The 24,262-nt window shown below is 43.9% G+C and overlaps 1 protein-coding gene across 1 annotated transcript in view; it reads right to left on the minus strand.

Moving 5' to 3' along the window:
* Positions 1-12,765: 12,765 nt before the first annotated feature.
* The window catches only part of FGD4 (FYVE, RhoGEF and PH domain containing 4), a 44,024-nt gene continuing 32,527 nt past the window's right edge, over positions 12,766-24,262 (minus strand). The window contains exons 12-16 of the mRNA XM_056846018.1: positions 18,174-18,269; positions 17,014-17,139; positions 16,309-16,449; positions 14,247-14,387; positions 12,766-13,238 (exon numbers count right to left, since the gene is read on the minus strand). Of these exons, the coding sequence (XP_056701996.1) occupies positions 12,975-13,238; positions 14,247-14,387; positions 16,309-16,449; positions 17,014-17,139; positions 18,174-18,269 (768 nt within the window). The 3' untranslated portion in view covers positions 12,766-12,974. The remainder of the gene's footprint in view (positions 13,239-14,246; positions 14,388-16,308; positions 16,450-17,013; positions 17,140-18,173; positions 18,270-24,262) is intronic.

Below are 24,262 nucleotides of genomic sequence, written 5' to 3' on the forward strand. Positions count from 1 at the left end.
TGCAGAGAGACCAGAAGGAGATCAGATAACCTGGTGTTGCAGAAGGATATTCACTTATTTAATTTTGTTTAAAGCCATCATATCCCACCTTATCTCCTCATAATCAAAGTGGCTAAACAAAACACAATGTCAGTTGCAAGTACAGAAAACATCAGGGTCCAATAAACAAGACTTAAAAATGCTCAGATTAAAGAAACACATTTTTTTTTTAAATGCAGAGATTTAGGCTGCCATCCTAAAGACACTTTCCTGGGGGTAAGCCCTACTGAATAACAGAACAATTGGATAGTCTTCTCTCCCAGAGATAGAGATAAACTGCTCTGCCACACTACCAGGCAGGGCTACCCTTCACTCTGTCTGCCCTTTTTCCTGAGCCGGACCTGAGCTGTCCCTGCTCTCTTCTCCTGTGTTCCCTCCAACATTTCATCCTCCTTCTCAAAGGAGATTAGAAGCTGGAGCAGCACTCGTATAGGCCCATCTGAGTGGTTGCTTTTTCCCTTCAGGGGCAGGAAGCCTGTCACACATACCATTACAAAACAAAAAAAATTAAAAACACAGAATTAATAATAGTTTAGAGGCTTCCCTTAACTACCAGTAGCCCAGACTAAGGGAATGCACAGAAATAGGGAGTTTTGACATCACCCAGTTTAATAGGATTGTCCCTAGGGTATCACCTAATTCCTAGAACGCAAAGAAGAAATGCAGTATTCTTTCTACCCAAATTATTACCAGAGGTCCAGCTTTTCTCCTTTGCGTCTGGTCACTTTACCCATCCGTTCCCCACCCTTCCCCCAGACCATTCTTTCTCAAAGTTACACTTCATCCCGTAAGTGGGGTCAGTTAATACCCTTCCCAGGCAGGGTCCAGACTGGTAAACCTCTATACGCTCCAATGAAGCAGTATCTTGTAACCATGTGATGTGCTGAAAACAGAGTAGAGTTGACCTTCACAGTCTTCAGGACCTTATTTATCCAGGAGAAACAACCGAAGCATTGATGTAATGAGGACCAGAGTTTGAAAAGACTTCTGAATATCATCAGTCTAAAGCAGGGATGTCAAACATAAGGCCTGAGGGCTTGATCCGCCCCCTTGAGAGCTCTTATCCGGCCCACAAGCCAACCGCCACCCCCCACTCACAATCTGGGCTGGCATGGCCAAGTGACATTTATGTCATATCCATATGACATATGAATTCGGCACCCCTGATCTAAAGTCTTGTGGAATGTGTGAGACTCTAGGATAGTACTGCTGGACCTAGCCACTTTTACGGCAGAAAAACAGAAAGACCAGATACAAGCTGCACTGTGATCGAACCAGGCACAGTGTGGTGAGATTAAACCAGGCAGAGGCCTACTTCCTTGACCTGTTTCCTTACTTTAGGGTCACTCACATCTGAATTTGTCGAGCTTACTTTAAACCTATTACAAAGAAGAGAAATGGACAACAGTACTAAGATCACCGAGAACAATCACTGATTTAATGATGTTTTTATTTTACAGGGTACAAATCTTTAAAGTTTTCAACAATAATTAAAGTGCGTAATTTTACAGTATTCCAGCTCCCACTTGTATGGATCAAATATACATATGTTACAGAAAATATATACAAATATTTTCAAATATTTTACATTCATGTACATATTATTAAATGGGGGGGGGAAACTAACCGCTTTCACAATCTTTAATGTTGCTTTTGTTTCTTTTTTACATTTTTCAATTTGTTGCCAAGCAAATTTTTTTTTTGCAGCTTTGGAAAACAACACCATAACCACAAATACAACTGGAAAAAAATCTAATTCAATTGTCAAATGAAACACACATTGGAAGTAATATACTAAAGCTCTGTATAAGGCTCTGACACTTATTAGTTAGGCTTTACCCTGGTTCCACGAAAATATCATTTAAAACATCCCATCCCGTAACTTTCAAGCATGTCAATGAAATAGGTAATGCGTTTGGAATGTATTTGTTCAAGCAGGTCGGCTCTCTTTTTCATATCCTGCCTGCTCGTAACACCACCTCAGTTTGTTAAGACTGAGAGAAGGAGCATTTATTTGTGGACTACACCGCCAGGTACGTTGCGCGTGCTTTAAGGGGGGTTGGGGCGCTCCCAGCTACAACATGTTCTAGTTAGGTTATCTCAAGAGACGGAAAAAATTTCATATCTTTTCCTCAAGTGTTTCGCCATAAACATTTTATGCATTTTGCAAGGATTCTCCACACTGAAGTAAGGTTAGTAGTAAGGATTTTATCCTCCCCAACAACCTCGTTTTAAACACAACTCCCCTAATCCCTCTGATTCACCAACAAAAATAAAATTATTTTCATTCGAGGAGGGAAAACTGTCACGATACAAACAAAGGAGAGAAAATAAAATCTTAACAAGAATTGCAAACCAAGTGACGCAAGGCTTAATCGTCCCTTTAGATGAAATTAAATTATTTCAAAAGAGTTGCAATTACCTCAAATGTACTGTTCGAACCAAACCGTTCCTGAAATAATACACGGAAATTCATAAATCTGAGTACATTTTTAATTCATATGGATGGGATGAAGGAAGCAGTGAGCAGACAAGACTTCCCATCAAATGTTACTGTGCATCCTGGGGAATTTTTTTAAAAAACTGCCAGCTTTGTTAATTGCTCAGCCATGAAGAAAGAGAAAGGATGAAATCTAAAAAATTTCTTCTCTTGAATACATTGCTCAGATTGGGGAGGGGGAGAGGTAATTCACTATGAAAAGAGATCTCGTTTTCACGACTTGTGCTTAAGAAATTGGATTGTCTCTTTTCCTATATAATTTTGCCAAGTTTGCTTATAGGAATGTGGGCCGCTTATATGCAAGTATGTCATTAGCCACCAAGTCTCTGACTGCAGCTTACAATGCACAACATCACTCCCTCTGTCACACCCACACACAAAAATTGTCTTAGAAACATAACCTAGGCTGGTCACAACACATTTAGCCACTTCAGGTATAACCAGAATATGCTACTTATTTCCTACTGAGGTCACTGTAAATTGAGTCAGGCCTTTAAATTTGAAGTCCACAAAGGGCTGCTTCAAACATTCATAGGAGGAGTGAGTATCAAGGTGTATGTTGCTATGAGGTGGAGGCTTTGAGAAGAATGTTCCGGAGAAAGCGCTAGTTTCTTGCCTCTGCTCTTCATGTCTGTGCATCAATTTTTAAAAGATAGCCCTCCACCAAGGGTGTCTTTTCACTTCAGTTATAAAAGTATCTAAGGCTGGATATATATTTAATATTTGGCATACTTGTTTTCAACCTATGATGTGGGAGTTGGCTGAAAATTGTAGCCCACGGAAACATGCTCCAAGGAGCCATCCACTGGCATGCATTTCTTGCAATGTATACATGTTGCAGGGGTGAGGCAGAGAATGACAGCACAGTGCTGTTATGGCATAAAAATGAGTAAATATTGAATGTGCACACAGACAGCTTCTAGTACATGTGAAATGATCACCAGCATTTGTACAATGAATGTATGACTTCCTAAGTGATGTTTGGGATCTAAGGCCCTCTGGGTGCATGCAGTTCCTATAGCTGGGTGCTACAGATAGAATTCTGCAAGCACATAGGATGCTTTCTTTGCCAACAATGGGGAGCTCCATTCGCTCATGTCAAGCTACATCTGAAGCTCTATGTGTGTTACAATGCACGCACAAAACTACTGTTCTGGCAGGCTTTTCAACAGATTGGACAGCTCTGTGTGTATTGCACTTGGCAAAACAACAGCCAGAGGTTTTACTTTGATTCTTGTGGGTTGAGGCAGGTACAGATGTACGTAAGCAGGAGTCACCACACCTTTTCCTACTGCCTAAGACAGATTCACTTAGGATCAGTCCACCACTGATTCTGTGATCACACATGAAGCCGCCTTATACTGAATCAGACCCTCGGTCCATCAAAGTCAGTATTGTCTACTCAGACTGGCAGCGGCTCGCCAGGGTCTCAGGCAGAGGTCTTTCACATTGCCTACTTGCCTAGTCCCTTTAACTGGAGATGCCGGGAATTGAACCTGGGATCTTCTGCATGCCAAGAAGATGCTCTTACCACTGAGCCACAGCCCCGCCCCTGATTGGACTCCCCACCCCCGCTTTGGGTGGGATATCCATTTCTACATTTAAGAAAGAAGTTCATTAGTTACCAAGAAAGAAAAAATCCAAAATCCAACAAATGGAATCTATTTCTTAGAAATTTGCAAAACAAACATATCTGGAGAGATGACAGAGGGGAGAGACTTTGTGGTTTCAGAGTTGCCAGCACTCCGGTACTGCACCCAGCTGATTTAGGAGAAACCATTTGACCAGCCTCAGTCCTGCAGAAGAACTGACAAGACTGCAGCCAATGAGTTTCTAGAGAACAGAGACTCCGTTGCTTATGTACATCCATATGTGCCCCCAGACTCCAGTGCTGTACGACAAACCTGGATTTCCCTACCCACGAAAGCAAAAATTTGCAAAAACGAAAGCCACTACACATGATTGCTTTGTAAAGTTGGGGCACTTGAAAAGCATCAGACTTGCAATAAAGCTTTGATCAAAAAAACAACTAACGTAGTTAAAATATATATGCTTTAAGGGTAAGTGCTAAGTCAACGGAGCTAACGCTATTAAGATGGCAATGCTCTACAGACTTTTCATCATTCAAGTATACTTAATCCTGTAACAATGAAATAAACAGCAGTACATTTGGTTAAAATGCAAACAATATTTCATTTGGTAATCCTGTGCTTTATCGAACTGCAAGAAACCTTCAGTCAAAGTTGTTTTCCAATGGACATGATCCAACCAAAGTTACCTCTTATTGAAATCAATTAAACTTAAATTGTGTTGACTGGTGTTTTTTTTTTTACCAGAATGTCAAAGTTAACCTAACCGCCTGGTGTAAACTCTGGCCTAACACAGGAAGGTTAAATATTAATTTCTCCAATTCATTCACAGTTGAGCAATAAAAAATAATTATATTACTGCATTTAAAAATGTGAATGTGAATAGCACAGTTAAATAACTCAGCCAAGACACTAGAATTACAGTATTCTATGCTGCATGCAAGTTTACTTTGCTTACTTGCATTTAGTAGCAATTAATTAAAAATACAAATAATGTTCTGATCAAATTATTTTTCTTTGATACGCAAGTCACATTGTTTTTCAGGTTAAAAGTTAACCTGTTCAGATGTGCTAAATCTTCAGTGCTTTGGCATTGTTCACAGTGGTATTCATTCAATGAAGCAGTACCATGTGGCAGGCTTTTCATTTATTCATGAGGAGCACTTACTGCCAATACCAGAGTAACCTCATGGTATGCAATGTTGAATAGGCTTAGAAGTTTGAATGCCATACTGTGATTTGTTGGCACAGTACATCTTAGACCAGTGGTTGGCAAACTCATTAGTCAACAGAGCCAAATATCAACAGTACAACAATTGAGATTTCTTTAGAGAGCCAAATTTCTTAAACTTAAACTATATAGGTAGGTACACTGTTAACTTAATAAACCTTAATTAAAGTTTTAACTCTTAATTAATGACAAATACCTAATAGAGAGAGAAGTCTTAGTATAGTTGGAGATTCCCCCCACTTCTGTAAGGAAATATCAAAGCAAAATGGGAGGGGGAACACAAATCCAAATGACATTGAGGGGGTGAAAAGAGGAATACCGTGATCCTAGATATGGGGGGGGGGGAGAGAAGCAATAAAACCCCTTTCTTTTTTGGGGGGGAGATAAAAATAAATGCAAAATTTATGGGGGGGGGGCTGACTGACAAGGGGGTGGAGAAAGGCCAGGCCAGGCCCAGCCCCCTAGCCAGGGCGGACTCTGCCCCCTACCCACCATACCTTCGCCATGCCTGTATAGCCCTAACGCGGAACCCGGGGGAGGGTTGCACTGGCCAGGACTCCGCTCCACCGAAGACCCGACCTGTGAGGGTGAGGACGCCGCCCTTGACGCCACCACTGCCTCCTCGGTTGCACTCAAGACCCACCGCCCCGCGCGAGCTCTTCTCTTAGGGCCGCCCGCCTGCCTCCGCTTCTCCCAGCTCCAGAACCAGCACTACGCATGCGGGGAGGGGAAAAGGCACGCCGGGGTGGGTAAGGGGAAAGGCTGTGGAGAGCGGGGTTGACACCCAGGGTGCTAGATAGAGCTGGGGGGGAGGGGACTGGGAATCTACCATGAGGTGGCAGGGAGGGTCCTGTTTCCTTAACTCTTGAAGGGCAAAAATTCCCTACAAATGTTAAAAAAACAACACCCTTAAAATCTCCTTGAGAGAAAGAGATTTCGGCAACCTGTGGCAGAGCCGCACCTAAGGAGTCAAAGAGCCGCATGCGGCTCGCGAGCCGCAGTTTACCGACCACTGTCTTAAGAGTTAAATCGGGAAATCAATGGCCTAATGCAGAAGGAGAGGTGGATGCTTATTAACCACACTTAGTAGAAACGAGCAAGAGTCCAGGAGCACCTTTAACAAAATTTCTGGCAGGGTGTGAGCTTCCGTGCGTCACAGTTCACTTCTTCAGATCCAGCTAGAATGAAGAAGTGAGCTGTGACTCATGAAAGCTCATACTCTGCCAGAAATTTTGTTAGTCTTTAAGGTGCTCCTGGACTCTTGCTCGTTTCTACTAACAAAATTTCTGGCAGGGTGTGAGCTTCCGTGCGTCACAGTTCACTTCTTCAGATCCAGCTAGAATGAAGAAGTGAGCTGTGACTCATGAAAGCTCATACTCTGCCAGAAATTTTGTTAGTCTTTAAGGTGCTACTGGACTCTTGCTCTTTTCTACTGCTACAGACAGACTAACATGGCTACACATCATGATCTATAACCATACTTAGGAAATTCGAAGCCTGTCTCAGGAAAATACTTAAGAAGAAGAGTTGGTTTTTATATGCCGATTTTCTCTACCACTCAAGGAAGAATCAAATCGGCTTACAACCACCTTTCCTTCCCCTCCCCACAACATACACACTGTGAGGTAGGTGGGGCTGAGAGAGCTCTAAGAGAGCTGTGACTAGCCCAAGGTAACCCAGCAGGCTTCATGTGTAGGAGTGGGGAAACCAACCCGGTTCACCAGATTAGCGTCCACCACTCATGTGTAGGAGTGGGGAATCAAACCTGATTGTCCGGATTAGAGTCCACAGCTCCAAACCATCGCTCTTAGCCACGACACCACGCTGGCTCTCAACTGCTTACCTGTAACTGATGTTCTTTGAGTGATTAGCTGTGTGTTCACTCTCAAGGGCTTCATGCCTGCAGTGGGCTTTAATTCAGAAACATCTAACACCCATCTCTATAAGCTTCCAAACCAAGGCTCTGTGCAGGCACAACCGTCAGGGTGACACACAGAGACCACAAAGTACTAATTGTGTGTCCCTCTCCATAGCTCCTATCCTTTCTGGAGCAAATTCTTATTACTGCTAATTCTACTCCAGGTTTCCCCTTCTTTCTTACTACTGCTAATTCTACTCCAAGTTTCCCCTTAATTTACAACATTACCACATGTATTGCTGGGTTTCACATAATGGATTAAAAGGCCATTGTGCTGTTTCAGATCCTGGGTTAAAGGATAATCTTGTTAATCTTAATTGCAGTTAATGCCCCAAACTAATGAAAGACAGGGACAGTGAGAAGGAGTGCCCATTTCTTAAATTCGGCTCCTAGTTTGCTCCGTATTCTTCACAACTAAAGTTCCATTTGTACCAGCCCAATAAGATTTAATAGTGATGCTTTTGCATCATACTACACACAAAACTGCAAAGCATTAATTTGAGAGAATTGCACAGAAGAAGTGCAAATCTGAACATCCAAACACAGTTCACAGAAACTGAATAGCTATTTTTAGTATCTTACAGCAACTTTAGGTAAGTTGCTTAAAAAAGCTTTTAATAAGGTCTCCAAACACCTAGAGGAAGTTGGAGAGAGAAGGGTGGGGAAAAGGGAAGTATTTCATGTCAAGAGAATTTAACAATATCTACTAAATGTAATCACATTTTCAGTTTCTGAAGCCTTTTCTCCATTCACAGGGATACTTTTTACAACTGGAAATTTTTGACTTTGCTGTTTAAAGCCAATGTACCAACTCTCCAGGACATGGGTATTATTTTATTCAGAAAAGTTGCCACTTTAAATGGTTTGTAAAATGTATACCACTTACATAGCTTTTTGCATTATTGAGTCTTCTTGCATGTCAACTCCATAATAAACTGGAAACCCAATCAACTAAAAGGGTGCTTTGAGGGCTATTTAAAAAAAATATAAGAGTAATTGTTGTAGTGCTATAGAACAATGGTGTTATAACACACTATTGTCATGATACACTAGATCTCCTGAATTCCCATTAATTTCTTAAATCCCCTGAATTTCTTAAAGAATCTCCAGCACTTTTTGTTATGGATCTTTGCAATAACGATTTTTTAAAAGCCTTCAAGAATACCTCTGGTGGCATCAAGGGGAAAATGGAAGCCTTGTGGGGTTAATGTGGGTGGGACAGTCAAAAATGCTCATCTTCCCATCCAGACTGCTTGCTAATGCTATTGGACTGCATTCCTTCTGGAAAGATCATACCAAACAAAGTTTGAGAAAGAACTAGGAAAGCCTGGACAATGGATGATTAGAGGATGGTGTTGTATGGATGTTCCAAACACACATACACATGTACAGTTTAGATGCTAAGGTGGAGAAAAATCTCCTTGTAAATGCAGCCTAAGTCTCATTAATATCTGTGGAATTCGCTTCTACAGAAAGGTCCTTAGGATACACAAAACATGGGGGAATGCTTCCACATAATTAAGGGCTAGATTGATGCTATTTCTTATTATGATTTCTCTCACACATAGACACAGGGGAATGGGCAAGAAGAAGAAAATTTGGTTACCTTTGTGCTTGACTTCCCTGGTATTATTTTGAGGATAAAATACAGCCCATTCCACAACAGCCAATGTAGCATAAATGGGATCAACATGGTAGGGAAAATGTGCTTTCAAACGAAGTTTTGAGAACTGGCAGCCCCTTAAATTCCACTCCCGTTCAACAGGAAAGGAAAGCAGGGCTGTATAGACTTTGCCCAAAACTTTAACTGCTCAAGAGTCAACCTTCAGTTTTCCTTTCAGGAGAAGGGTATATTTATTTACAGCCAAAAATAATGCACAGGTTTTGCAGAGCATTGCCTGTCCACCTGATAATTGGTTTGGAAGTTAGTAGTCAACTATTAGCTCTGTTTGAAGGGCCACATCAAAAATATAAAACAAGTAAAAATATTCAAGCCTAACTTGTTTATGTTAAGCTGTGTGCTTATTGGGGGGTGTTTTACATATTATTCTTTTCCTCCAAGGAAAGCATCCCCCTCAAGGGGGAAATAACACATGCAGCCTACTCCAATGTACATATTTTTCCTTGTACAGAATTCATTGAGAAAAGAATGTAACATACAAAGATGCCCTTGGTTGTGTTGTTTTAATGGGCATGGCATATACCAAATCACACCTGGTGGCGCTCATTACACAGTAGACATTTCTACACTTAAGAATGAATTAGTCTTTTTTAAAATCTTGATAATGGGCCACCCTCTATCAACTTCAATGAGGACTCCAAACAGCAGCAGCAGCAGCAGCAGAAGAAGAAGAAGAGTTGGTTTTTATACCCCGCTTTTTCTCTATCTTTAAGGAGTCTCAAAGCGGCTTACAATTGCCTTCCCTTCCTCTCCCCACAACAGACACCTTGTGAGGTAAGTGGGGCTGAGAGAGTTTGGAGAGAACTGTGACTAGCCCAAGGTCACCCAGCAGGCTTCACGTGGAAGAGTGGGGAATCAAACCCAGTTCTCCAGAGTCCACCGCTCTTAACCAAAGTGTTCTTGCATGTCGAGGCTTACTCAGTCACTTAAGTTAAGGGGAACAGCTCTGTGCCTGCAAAGGGACACTCCGCATGTTGAAATTAGAAAGGAAGCTCGTACGTACAGGAGCTCCACAAGGACATCATAACACTCGCGGGGCTCTGCTTGTGTACAGGTATCAGAGGAACTCTTGGCACATTCTTAACTCATATGCTAGCCACCCTGAGGACCCAGTGGGTGGAAAGACAGGCTATAAAGTTTCTTAAACTGAATCTGTGTGCACAGGGAGCATTTTTTTTGTCAAAGATGACTGGGAAGCCCCTGCCCATGCAAGGCTTTGGATGACACCCAGAGGGGCAGGAATCAAAAGTACTGATTCCCCAACCCCACCCAAACCATTAAGCATTAACATGCTTTAAATCATCTATAAGTTATTTTTTGTAAACGTCCATATTCTAATCAGCCTAATGCCCCTCAAGGGCTACAGAGAAGTTCCAGCTTTAGTCTATGTCTTATGATGGGATCAAGAGTCATTCTTGCTCCAGTAAAGATTGCTCTAAACCAAAACAGTTATTTGTATTTACCCCGTACTTCCCATTTTCCCCTCCTTTAAAAAAAAAACAGCTTCCATCCAGGATTAGTCTGCTTTGTGTGCTGCATACAGGGCAAAAGCTAACTGCTTGGTATCTTCAGGGAGAAACAGATGTGTGGTGTTTTATAGGTAAAGGCCAGTCTGTGAGCAAAAATCTTGATTTAATTTGCTGCAATATCATAAATCTAGAATAGAATGAGAATCTGGTTGGTTGGCTTAAGCATAATTTCTGTGTAGCATCTGTCTTGTTGATCTATTACTGATTTATTCTGCTTGGAAGGCATTGGGTGAATACTAGTACCCAGATACCATGAGTAATTTAGAAAAAGAATTTTGCCTGTTGAATGCTTTCTCAAAATGAGAACTGGCTTAAACCTAAAGCATGGGGAAATCGGTCTACTCTTTAAAATGGGGGGAGGGGCTACAGATTTTGGACACATCTCCAAACAAACTTGTGAAAACGGCTCTCACTTGGTCCCTCTGACTTGTAGCAGAAAACACTTCAGCTACTTATCCTTCCCCCTGCCCTGGTTGCACAAGCCAGATGCCATGTACTCAGTTTGGATTTGTTTTTGCCAAAAACTATTGTTTTATAAGTTATTGCACACATTCCAGCCCAAAGATGCTAGATAAATACTTTGAATAAGTAGTAACTTACAATAAGGCTGTTACTATTATCAATTATCGGCTCAACACCGCAAAACTTGGATATACACTTCCAAGACTCCTTGTAAAACAATTAAGGGCTAAGCTTACAGGTCTTGCATACACACAAAGACACCAAGAGTTTATGTAAATTACACTATGATGTATACAATCCATGCAGATACTGAGTGCAGCTAATATACTACAGACGTTAATGCAAAATTGCCACCCATTCAATGGATGTGGATCACATAATACAGTAGTGTTAATTTTGAAACGTGTGGATGGTTTTGCAAAGGTTATAGAAAGGGCTTTTTTTTTTGGTGGTGGTGGTACTCACCAGTACTGAGTACCGGCACCTTTTGGGGGGCTCTCCCAAGTCCTGAGGGGGAGAACTGGTAGAAATCGGTATAGCCTTATATATGAGTACCGGCACTTTTTAAAAAAACATACAAAAGCACTGACAAAGGCTCAAATCAGACATTAATCCAAACCCTTAGATTTCAAACCAAGGCTTCTGAATCTATACCATACAGGAAAGCCATGATGTATATAGAACAACCAGTCTGGTTTAAGTTTCAGCCTACTCAGCCTACTTAGTTTCTAGGTACAGTGGCCTTGTTGGCAGAACACTAGCTGTAATTATGATGTGTCAGTTCTCATCCACTGCACCAAACAATAGTTTGCACAAACCAAGGGTTCTGATTTTGGCTTGACGGTCACTCGCAAGCCACGGTTTGCCAACTAAGATATCACACCGAACCATGGCCAATCTGCCTTAACTATGATTTGGTATGATGTCTGCACTGAGCCATAACGTTAAGGTCTGGGTGTTACAGTGACCAACTATAAAGGCAAAGTACACGATCACAAGTGATCATTTAAGACCAGGCTATTAATTACTGAAGCACTTGCTGTAACTTTAAAAAGGTAGCACCACCGCATCTTACGAAAGGTAAAACAGGCACAGGACTGAGAAGAGTTATTAAGATTTCAAAACACAGCCAGAATTCACATATCCATTACATGCCATTTACGTTACTTCTATTTTTAAGCTCTATATTAAATGTATAAAAATAACATCACCATTAGATATAATTAAAACAAATCACTAGGATTTTTTTTAAATTTTAGAATCCCCTGCTTAAGTTTTCAAGAGGATACATGCTTTATTTTAAATAAATTATAGGTTAGCATGAATGTATCATGAAGTCAAATCAAAAATTAAGTATAGTACATTTTTCCTAATAGCATACACAGCTATTCTTATATATTGTATTTATTGTTTAATAAGAATTTAGGAGAATGTGTTTTTTAAATAAGATTATTTGTAATTTTAGACACCAATACTCTCTCTGAATATTTTTCACTTTCTCAAACACAAACCAGAACATATGTACAAGTCAGTGTAACAAGAGCCTCCATTTCAATACAAGGAACCAAACTGCCTTTAAATTCTACTACACGTGTATTTTGGCAACGTAGGGGTATATCCTTTGACCACATAACAAGGAGTCCTAGAAAATAACCAAGCTATACCAATACTGGCATCATTATGAAAGGAGCCACTTCCAACCCAATAGTATTCAGTTCATATGATGCACTTTTCTTGGAAAGAGAAGTTGTACACAGTAAAACTGGTAACTTTTTGATAAAAACATTCATTTAATTACAAAAAAGGAAATATGGAATGGCACTATTCATTAATTTTATTGACAACATAAATATAAGAAAAAAAATATCCCTAAAATAATTAGCATTTTTTCTTTTTTCTTCAACATAAAGTGCTAAGAAACATGGTAGAGTTAAGAAGGCCGGCGGCTTCTTTCTGGTATTTTCAGAAGTAGTGTCAACCCAAGTCTGATTGGAAAAAAAATAATCTTACAGACCTTCTGCTGTTTCAAGTGTCAGAATCCAGTTTCACAGAGTTTTCGTGCTGATCTCCCAAGCTCAGCCGTAAATCATTCGGGCAGTCCGGGGTTTCACCTTTGACAGCCAAATGTATGACTTTCAACCACTTCTGCTTCAGTTCCTCATTGTCCGCAGCGAAACTGTGCACAGACTTGGATTGGGTGAGTTTGAAACTGTGAGGGAGGTCAGCGCTTCTTGGGGTATCATCTACCACGTAGCCCAACAGTGGAATAGTAGCCAGTGCTTTTACATCCTAAACAAACAGAAACAAAATATCCTGAAACAAAATGCTAGCTTTGGCGCAAGGTAAAAGAGAAGCTCCTTTATTACGTTAATTTAAATCTCAATAAGGAAGTTTTGTGAAAGCTGGACAATGAAGAAAGCTGATAGGAAGAAAGTAGATTCCTTTGAAATGTGGTGTTGAACGAGAGTGTTACGGATACCGTGGACTGCCAAAACAAAACAAATCAGTGGGTTCTAGATCAAATCAAGCCTGAACTGACCCTAGAAGCTAAAATGACTACACTGAGATTGTCATACTTTGGTCACATTATGAGAAGACCAGAGTCACTGGAAAAGACAACCACGCTAGGAAAAGTTGAAGGCAGCAGGAAAAGAGGAAGACCCAACAAGAGATGGATTGACTCTATAAAGGAAGCCACAGCCCTCAATTTGTAAGACCTGAGCAAGGCTGCTAAAGATAGGACATTTTGGAGGTCATTGATTCGTAGGGTCGTCATGAGTCGGAAGCGACTTGACAGCACTTAACACACACACAAGGAAGTTTTGAAGTAAATCAAACTGCAAGATTTCAATTATTTGCCCACCCAGGAGGCAGCAACTACAAAAGGGAAAAAAGCTCTATTGAACTGGGTCCCCAGCAAGAGGGAAGAACCGCACATACATACAAGGAATGCGGCAGAAGCAAAGAAAGCCTACTAGGTCACCTGAACAACCAGAGCTTATCATCCCTCACTCTTCCATCGCTCCCCTGAAAACAAGTACAGGATGACCAGAGGGAAGCAAAATGATTACCAACATTCCCATAGCAGGTTCTCAAATTCAGGATCTATTATCAGCCAAGTCTTACTTGTATTTTGGGAGATGGTAATGAAGGAGGAAGAAATAGAACTTGAAGAACATGAACATTTTAAGTGAGGCTGCATGGTAGCTCACTTTTGTGCACCCCGATCACACCTGATAATGATCACCCCAATAAACCAGGGGTTCTATATATTCTGGTTTTCTCCTCCCTACATACCTGTGGTGCCCCGTACATGTATAACACAAGGGCTTCCTGTTTAGGAATCACACACCAAGCCTTTTGCCAAGTCTTTGATTTTTCCATGTATTGCAGAAAACTGCATATCACACTGTTTACAGATACTTCTGCTGATTCAATCTGTAAGGGTGCAGAAAAAGTGCTAGATTATTATTAGTATTGCTAGAATGTAGCGCATAAACATGCTGAGAGTCATATCACAGCAAATGGTTAAGCCAAATCAGATAAAAGTCCTCCATGAGGCTGCTATTGTGATGGCTGAAAAAGAACTGAGCAGAATCATGCCTGTCCTGTCCCTTGAGGCATTTATTAAAGACACTAAGGGCTTTTACGCATTCACAGTTTACTCGCATCTAACTTCCTGCTTCTTTGGGAAGGGGGGGTTCAGTTCTGCATACGTTTTGCTCCCTCTGATGGTCAATTTGACATCACACAGCTTTCAATGCAGTGTTTCTCCCTGCAGTTTAAATCAGCAGCGTTTTATGCTTGATAAAAATTGGTGTTATATCGAATTGACCACTAGAGGGAGCAAATCCCGTGCAGAACTGAAACTACCACCCCCCTCCAAGAAACAGGAAGTTAGATGTAAGGAAATTGACAATTCCTAAAAGCCCTAACGTTACCAGCTCTCAAATTACAAATACCAACAAAACACTAAAATAAACAGAGCCATAAAACCACCTATTAAAAGCATCATATAAAACACAACAAAAAGCAGAATAGCCTTGCCATGTCAGCATGGGCATTGGGGGTGATTTTTGTACCCTCCAGGGAAAAGGTACCAAATTTGTACAATATTCAAAACGTTGTTTTAGAACATTCTCAATTTTGCTGTGTGCAGACAAAGAAAAACCACTTATTTCCACCATTTCCACTGATTTCCATGAGGGGAAGAGACAATGTTACTTGATTCCACACAGCCTTTATGCACCCATCCCCACCCAATCCTGTGGTACATTTTGCTTGCAGGGCTCTCCCAAGACTCAGAGAGAAGGTTTAAGACAAACAGCAGGCTACTCGAGGAAGGGGAAGTGGGGGAAAGATACTCCACCACTATCCTCTGTGGACTCTTCCAGTACGTCCATGGCCCTGGACATGGACAGTTCTTCTGTTTTCTAAAAATGCCTAATAACGGCAGGGGCTAGGCTAGCTGAAAACAGAAGCAGGCTGGTGTATTGAACAACTAACTGGGGAAAAAAAACATAGGAAGCTTCAGAAGAAGAAGAGTTGGTTTTTATATGCCAACTTTCTCTACCACTTAAGACAGAATCAAATCGGCTTACAATCGCCTTCCCTTCCCCTCCCCACGACAGACACCCTGTGAGGTGGGTGGGGCTGAGATAATGCGACTTGCCCAAGGTCACCCAACTGTCTCTTCCTATGTAGGAGTGGGAAAACAAATCTAGTTCACCAGATTAGCCTCCACCACTCATGTGGAGAAGTGGGGAATCAAACCCGGTTTGCCAGATCAGAGTTCACAGCTCCAAACCACCACACCACGCTGGCTCTCTGAATATAAGGACAGCTGAATATAATGACAACAGTTAAATTTCTAAATCAATGCAGTAATATTTAGGGGTGAACACCCAGTCCCTGCTCCCTGATCTCTTTCCATTTTCTGCACATTCTCCTGTGACATATCAGGAGCTATGGGTGAGAACCATGAACTAATCATGCCTACTCACTCATGGCTACCAGATAAAGGATGCTGAAAACCAAGTCTATGTTGTGACAACTTCCTCCCGCCATTCAATTCTCTCTTTACTGCCTTGTACCAGCCACAGAAACGTTGCACAGTAGCATGGAGCCAAATGGCATGGTGGCAACCACTATTCATGAATGACTCACCACATATCATATGGATGCCATTTCAACCAGCAACGATAAATGGATTTTTAGTCGTATCAGACCAAGATAGGATATGAACCCAAGACTCTGCTCCACATCCAAATGCAACCGAACGGTAATATAATTCCAAGAAATACACAGCAATGTAACACATTAAACACAACACATTGAAATTTTTTTAAAATGCCATTACCTCCAAGATTCCTCTTTTTTTCTTTTCTTCGCTGTCTGTGCATCCTGTTATAATGTGGTAGCAGTCTTTACAAACCTTGTTAAGTTTACCTCCATCATACTCAAGATGGGCTTTATAATCTGAGCACTTCCAACAAACCACCTAAAGAAGAAATAAAAAGAAAATTATTCTGAAATCATTAAAGCTTTTATTCATCTATTTGATATGGTGATCTTTAAAAATGGGTATGTCAATTTCACGCCCTGACCTGGATGGCCGAGGCTAGCTTGATCTTGTCAGATTATAATGCTGGTCAATTGACCATAATAAAACCATGTATGTATGTGATCTTGTCAGATCTCAGAAGCTCAGCAGGGTCAGGGGAGGGGGGGAGAACATGGCTGGAGGAAGTCTCGAAACAAAATGTGCATGGGGTGAAGCTCAGGAAACTGGCATGTCTGATTAACTGGCAACCCCATGAATGCCAGATAGCAAACATTGCACTGTATTAAAATCAGTTGTTAAACGGACAATATTATGCACAATTTCCTGTATCATCCACAAGGTGGCCCTGTTTGGGTTCACACCATGGAGCTTCTGTCCACGTTCTGACCTCTGGTGCTACGCAAGCTGCCTGCAGGCACAGCCGCTAGATGGAGTTTCTGAGCAAGTCTTCGGCTGTTTCGGCATCTGCTAACCTACTAGCAGACGGGGCTTTGTGCTTACATGCCCACATGCTCGGCAATGGTGCCTCCTCCTCGTCAGAGCATTGAAGGGCTCCTTGCATTTCATGCACATGGTCACTTCGTTGTCTCGAATCCATCTTGGTGCTCTCTTCCCCAGCTCAGCGTTCTGAAAGGGGAGGGAGGGAGAGAGGGAATTAATGGCAAGTACAGAAAGCAAATCACTATTATTTCAGCAGAGAAAGAGCAAGACACAACCTGTTCTGAAACCCCAATAACACGGGGCCAAAGCAGATTTTACACCAAAATATAGGGGCCACCGAAAGTGGCAAGTGCATATTTCTGAATTTCATCCAGAACAGATGGATCAAAATAGCTGTCTGGGGGTGGAAGCCACCCCCAAACTCAGCTGCTCTGGAGGGAACTCCAGCAGGAGGAATTGGCAGGTCCCTCTTCGCCACCGGCGGGAGGTTTTTGGGGCAGAGCCTGAGAAGGGCGGGGTTTGGGGAGGGGAGGGACTTCAATGCCATAGAGTCCAATTGCCAAAGCGGCCATTTTCTCCAGGTGAACTGATCTCTATTGGCTGTAGATCAATTGTAATAGCAGGAGATCTTCAGCTAGTACCTGGAGGTTGGCAACACTACCATAAGGGGACAGCCTGGTCCAGGCACTACTGAGTCAGGCACCTGACCAGGGGCTGTGGAGAAAGGAGCAAGAGTGAGGCCACACCCGGAAATACACCTGCACAGGCCTCTTAAAACCTCAGGGGAGGGTGGAGCAGGAGAGGGCAGGGTCCAGTGAGGGAGGCCATTGGCTCAGATTTCCTTCATTCCCTGTGGCCTACCCCTGAAAAGATAGCATTGGATAAGCTGAGACTTAATCCCAACAAAACGTAGGTGCCACTGGTGGGGGGAGGGTCTGACCTAGGAAATGTCCTACCCCCTGTTCTGCATTAAACCCTAAGGAAGCATACCCCCTCTGGCTCTTACACTGCATTTGATTTCATGGATTCGTATGCAGATGAAAAAGTTGTGCTACTGTTAATGACAACACATTGTGAGAATTGGAACTAAGACTACTGGGGCAAGACATGGTATAAGATGTGGATCTCACATACTACTGGATCAAATTCCAAAAGCTTGAACTGATGCAGACACACTCTTACAATCCACATCTAAAAGTTTCAAAGCACTTCTCACTTACAGACACTTCAGTGGGCATGTCATCAAACTCTTTTGCAATGGCGTTTCTGAATGTTTCATTTCTCTGCTGAAAAGCGTCTATGGTACCCTGAAGAGCCTGCAACGCATTAAACAGATAAGGAATCTCAAACCTAGGATTTAACAGAACCAAATAAATACAAATCTGAGTATCATCAATATTAGAAGAAGAAGAAGAGTTGTTTTTTATATGCCGACTTTCTCTACCTTTTTAAGCAGAATCAAACCAGCTTACAATCTCCTTCCCTTCCTCTCCCCACAACAGACACCCTGTGAGGTAGGTGGGGCTGAGAGAGCTCTAAGAGAGCTGTGACTAACCCAAGGTCACCCAGCAGGCTTCATGTGGAGGAGTGGGGAAACCAACCTGGTTATCCAGAGTAGACTCCGCCACTCCTAACCACGACACCACACTAGCTATTAGGTAGAAGCGAGCCTTGGGTACTTACCAGTGAAGGCTCCTTCTGCTCTGGGAGACGAAGGCCATCTTCAGCTCGGGTTCTTGTGTGTGCTTATCCGGGAGGCAGGAAACAAAACTGCAGATCTTCCCCTATCCTGCAGGAAGTAGCCCCTCCCATCTGCTGCAGCTCCAGTATTTTTAGAGCTTGACCGTAATCTCCCTGCAATAAATTCCTTTTTTTTTTTTTTTTTTTTTTTTTAAAACAAACATGAAAATTGTACAAAAATGCCAGGAGGAGCAAACAACAAATAACAAGGCAGAAAAACGCCAACTGTACAACGAAATATACCAAACGGTAGAACGTCTACGATCTCTGCGTCTCAATAATTTATAAATATTATCATTTGTTTGCTTGTGAACAGGTACCAGAAAAAGGGTAAGGAAAATATGAAGGTGGAAGAGTCTTAATGATCTTAATTGGGAGGGGAAGATGGCCTTCGTCTCCCAGAGCAGAAGGAGCCTTCACTGGTAAGTACCCAAGGCTCGTTCTCGCTCTGTGAGAGAAGGCCATCTTCAGCTCGGGACGTACAAGAGCTTAGGAATCTGGGTGGGTGTAATTAAGACTCCTCCACACCCTGTAACACCTTTTTCCCAAAGGTAGCCTCAGCGGAGGAAATCAAATCCAATTTGTAGTGCCGAATAAAAGTAGAAGTAGACGACCATGTGGCCGCTCTGCAAATTTCCTCTACTGAGACATTTCTGGCAAGGGCGGCCGAGGTAGCCGCACTCCTGACAGAATGAGCTGTGATGTTCACTGGTACCGGTAAGCCAGAGGCCTTGTAGGCGTGAACAATGCACTGCCTAATATTGCTGCTGATGGCAGCCCTGGACATCGCCCTTCCCTTATTTGGAGCCGTTAGAGTGACAAATAAAGAATCCGTGAGTCTAATATGATGGGTACGTTTAATGTAAATTCGTAACGCTCTCCTGAGATCTAGGGAGTGCCAAGATTTTTCCCTAGGAGAGGACGGATCTGGATGGAAGGTAGGGAGGACAATATCTTGTTCTCTGTGGAACCTGGTGTTTACCTTCGGGATGAAGGAAGGATCAGGACGAAGAACCACCCTGTTATTATGGAAGATGCAAAGATGAGGGGCAATGGACAATGCCCCCAGCTCAGACACCCTGCGGGCCGATGTTATGGCTGTTAAGAAAAGTACTTTGAATCTAAGCCACTTCAGGTCCACTGTCCTGAGAGGCTCGAATGGTGGTTTAGTAAGAGCCGTAAGTACCGTATGTATCTTCCAGGTCGGAAATCTGTGAGCCACTGGAGGGGAGGTAGATTTAACCCCCTTAAGAAAGGCTTTTATGTGAGGATGGTTGAGAAGCGGGTATCCGGATACCCGAGGTACCAGAGTAGCTATAGCTGCCAGTTGCCTTCTCAAGGTGGCACACTTTAGACTGATCTTGCGGCCTTCCTCAAGAAAGGCTAGGATCACTGAGATCTTAGGTTTAAGTGGATCCACGGAACTTTTCTTACACCAAGAATGGAAGACCTTCCATGTGGCGTTATAAATGCGAACAGTGGATGGGCGCCGCGATGCCAGAATAGTATTTACGATGTCTGGAGTGTAACCCAAGTCTAAGAGCCTCCTCCTTTCAATGGCCATACGGTCATTCTGAACCACTGAGGATCCGGATGACATACTGGGCCCTGTAGAAGGAGGTCGTGTTGGACTGGTAGCCTCCATGGTTCCCTGAAGGACATTTCCCGGAGAGCCGGATACCAAGGGCGTCTCGGCCAATCCGGAGCTACCAACAGCACTGTAGCCTTCAGAAGACGTATGCGGCGTATTACTCTCGGGATTAGGGGCAGGGGGGGAAAGGCGTAGAGGAGTCCCGATGGCCATGGTGCCAACAGGGCATCCGTCGCTTCTGCTGCTGGGTGTTTGTACCGTGTGAAAAATCTTGGGATTTTGCGATTCGTGTTGGATGCAAAGAGATCCACTAATGGATCTCCAAACTTCTGGGTAAGTTGGAGGAACAGTCGGGTTGAGCTCCCACTCTGCTTCGTCGATTTTTTGACGACTGAGCCAATCGGCCTGCACGTTTAAGACACCCCGAATGTGTTCCGCTGTCAATGACCGTAGATGATGTTCTGCCCAGGTAAGAATCAGCGAGGCTTGTTTGTGAAGGGTGGACGAACGAGACCCCCCCCCTGTTTGTTGAGGTGGGCCTTCGTGGCCACATTGTCTGTTCTTATTAGTAGATGTGTCATCTCTATCTGAGGGGCAAAATGTAGAAGTGCCCTCCAGACTGCTTTTAGTTCGAGGAGATTGATACTCAGACCCTGTTCTGATTGATTCCAAAGGCCCTGAGCCGGCTGGCCTCGGAATGTGGCTCCCCATCCCGACAGGCTGGCATCTGTAAATAGCTGTTCGGGAGGGTCGTGAATGTAAGGAAGACCCTTGCACAGGTTGTTGGTGACAGTCCACCAATTTAGAGTCAGACGAGTGGCATTGGGAATAATGAGGTTCCTGTCCCTCTTCCTCATAATGTCTTGTTGGAACTGCAGAAGAAACCACTGAAGCGGCCTGGCATGGAAGCGCGCCCAGGGAACTGCTGGAATGCAGGAGACCATGTGTCCCTGCAGTTTGGCGAGGGTCATTAGTTTGGAGGAGGGAGACCTGATTACCTTTTTGGCAATGGCTGCAATCTTGAGAGCCTTGTCCAGGGGGAGGAATAGAGAATTCTGGGCAGTGTCTATCAATACCCCTAGGTGTAAAAGTCTCTGAGTGGGTTCCAGGTGACTCTTTTTCAGATTGACCAGGAACCCATGATCTTGTAGCGTCTGTAAGACCAAGGTCGTATGTCTTAGGCTCAGATCTCTGGATGGAGCACATATGAGATTGTCGTCCAGGTACGGGTGTACCTGGACCCCTTGAGCCCTCACCAGTGCTATCAGGGTGACTAATACCTTGGAAAACACCCTTGGGGTGGACGAAAGCCTGAATGGCATGGCCCGAAACTGGAAAGGAAGGTTCTGGAAGGAGAACCTTAAAAATTTTCTGTGGGATGGATGCACCGGAATGTGTAAGTAGGCTTCGGTGAGATCTATGGATGTAAGGAAAGAGCGGGGGCGTAGGGCCTCTTTGATGGAAGTTAGAGTCTCCATCCTGAACCGCCTCTTGATGACATACCTGTTGAGAAACTTGAGGTCCAGGATGGCCCTCCAGTCCCCGTTCCTTTTGGGGACTGTGAAGAAGTGAGAGTAAATTCCGCAAGAGCGCTCTGATGGCCCTACGGGTTCTATGGCCCGGATGTCTAATAGATGCTTTACTGCCTCCGCAGTGCGCAGGCGTTTTGTCCTGGAAAGAGATCGATGAAGGTATGTTACGCGGTCTGGAGGAGAACGTGCAAACTCTATTTGGTACCCCTGGTTGATGACCTGCATCACCCATGCGTCCGATTGGACGTCCAACCAAAGGGTAGCAAACTCCATGAGACGTCCCCCCACTGGGAGAGAGTTGGCGTCACTGCTTAGTTCCCTGGCGGGAATTGAAGGATTGTCTATCAGAATTTGGCTGTGAAAATCTGGGCCGCGAATAACGGCCCCCCCTTCGAAAGGAGCCCCGACCTTGTGACCACTGTCCCTTTCTTTGGTCAGTGCGAAATCTATGGAGTGTATGGGAGGACCTGAAAAAAAAACCAGAGGAGCCTTTGTTGTCCCTGCGAAAACTTTTGGGCAGGGCCTTCTTTTTATCCTTTGTCTCTATAAGAATGGTGTCGAGCTGATCACCAAAGAGTTTGTCCCCTTGGTATGGGAACCCCATCAGTTCCGCTTTGGAATGGGTATCCGCCTGCCAAGGTCGGAGCCATAGAGCCCTCCTAGCGGCTGTCTGAGTGGCTATTGCCCTGGCAGAAAAGGACAGAGTGTCCAGAGAAGAGTCTGCTAGAAAGGTCACCGCCTTGAGTACTCTGGATACTCCTTCCAGAGCTTTTCTATTGTTTTCAGGAATCAGTTGGTTGAGCTTTCTAGTCCAGACTATAGCGGCCCGAGAAATCAGGGCGGAGGTGACCGAGGCACTAATGGCCATGGCAGATGCCTCATGCGCTCTCTTAATGGCCAATTCCGCTTTTCTATCCAAGGGATCTTTAATAGGTCCCATACTGTCCCTGGCTACCACATCATAGGAGTGAAGTGCCACTACAGGAGCCTCCACTAGGGGGATCTGGAGTAACTGTGTCGAGGGCTTAGCTAAAGTATAAAACTTTTTTGAAATTGCTGTAGCCTGCTTGGAGGCCAGCGGTTTCTCCCACTCTGCCTTAATAAGAGTGGAAAAATAATCTGGCACAGGAATGGTTTTTTCTGGGACATTATGTCTGTGGAAGAACTCTTTTGCTCCTCTGAGTTTGTCTGACTCTAGAGGTTCTGAAACTTCCGCCAGATCCAGAGCTGCCAGGGATTTTGAGAGGAGAGATTGAAATTCTTCCTGTGGGAAGAGCCTGAGTTGTTTTTCTTCAACCGGAGGGGTTTCTTCACCTGAAGAGAACTCGCCCTCCTCTAATTCTACATCAGAAGAGTCAGGGGACATAGAAACATTTATTATTGGGGGGTGCCGGAGCTTTTCTGGCGGCTTTGGTGGTACTGGGAGTTAATTCCCTGCTGGTGTGCCGAGGGTTAGCTTGAACCTCAGTAGAAAAGACCTCCTCGCGAGTAAGGGCCGGAGCCCCGTCCCCTTGCAAAGATGGAGTAGGGGACTGCAGGGCCTGCAGCCCTTCAACAAAAACACTCCTCACCAGCTGAACCAACTCTGCTTTTAGGGCTAAAAGACCACTTTCGCCCCCACCCGCCTCGCCAGTCTGTACCTCACCGGGCGCCGTCCGGTCTCCGCCTGTTACAGTCTCCGTCCCGCGATGTGCTGCTGCTGGCGACAGCGCTAAACGTTCTGGGACCTCGGCCGCCATTAGCCCCTGATCGAGGGCTGTAGTGCTAGCCGGCATTTCAAGCACGCTGTGGGGTGCAGTTAAGACTGAAGGCTCCTGGCGGGGCGGGGCGGGCTGAACGGCCGAAGCCGATGCACTAGCCCGGGGCGCTTTGATGAGAAGGCTAGAAGCCGCGCCTCTTGTCTTTGTCTGCGTCAGGCTAGGAGCCTCGCTTTGAAGCCTCTTACTCCTTTTGTGCGCCTGGCTAGAAGCCGCGCCTGTGGTGTCCTTTTTGTTTTTTAAAGCCTTATCTGATTTATCTAAGGCTTTGCGCTTCTTCCCTGAAGGGGAAAGCGAAGCTCCGCTGCAGGACGGCTCGTCCAGGCTGCCAGTAGCCGCGGTAAGTAAACCCGGTACAAGATCCTGAGGTGAAATGAAGTCGTCACCCCGGGCCTCCGCCATCTTGTTTGGGCGGGAAAAATTTATTGCCTAGCCGAAGCTTGAGGCGTAGAAAACCAATTCCAATTTTTTTTTTTTTTTTTTTTTTTTTTTTTGCACGCAGACACGATAGGGAGCAAAAAAGGACACCAACAAGACAGGAGGAGACAGTTGAGACACAAGACTAGATATATTTCCTTATCTGAAGCAGGGAGACAAAAACGAACGCTGCTCTCCCGTCAAGGCAGGAAACAAAACTGGAGCTGCAGCAGATGGGAGGGGCTACTTCCTGCAGGATAGGGGAAGATCTG

Source organism: Euleptes europaea, chromosome 3, assembly GCF_029931775.1.
Source record: "Euleptes europaea isolate rEulEur1 chromosome 3, rEulEur1.hap1, whole genome shotgun sequence".
Lineage (NCBI taxonomy): Eukaryota > Metazoa > Chordata > Lepidosauria > Squamata > Sphaerodactylidae > Euleptes > Euleptes europaea.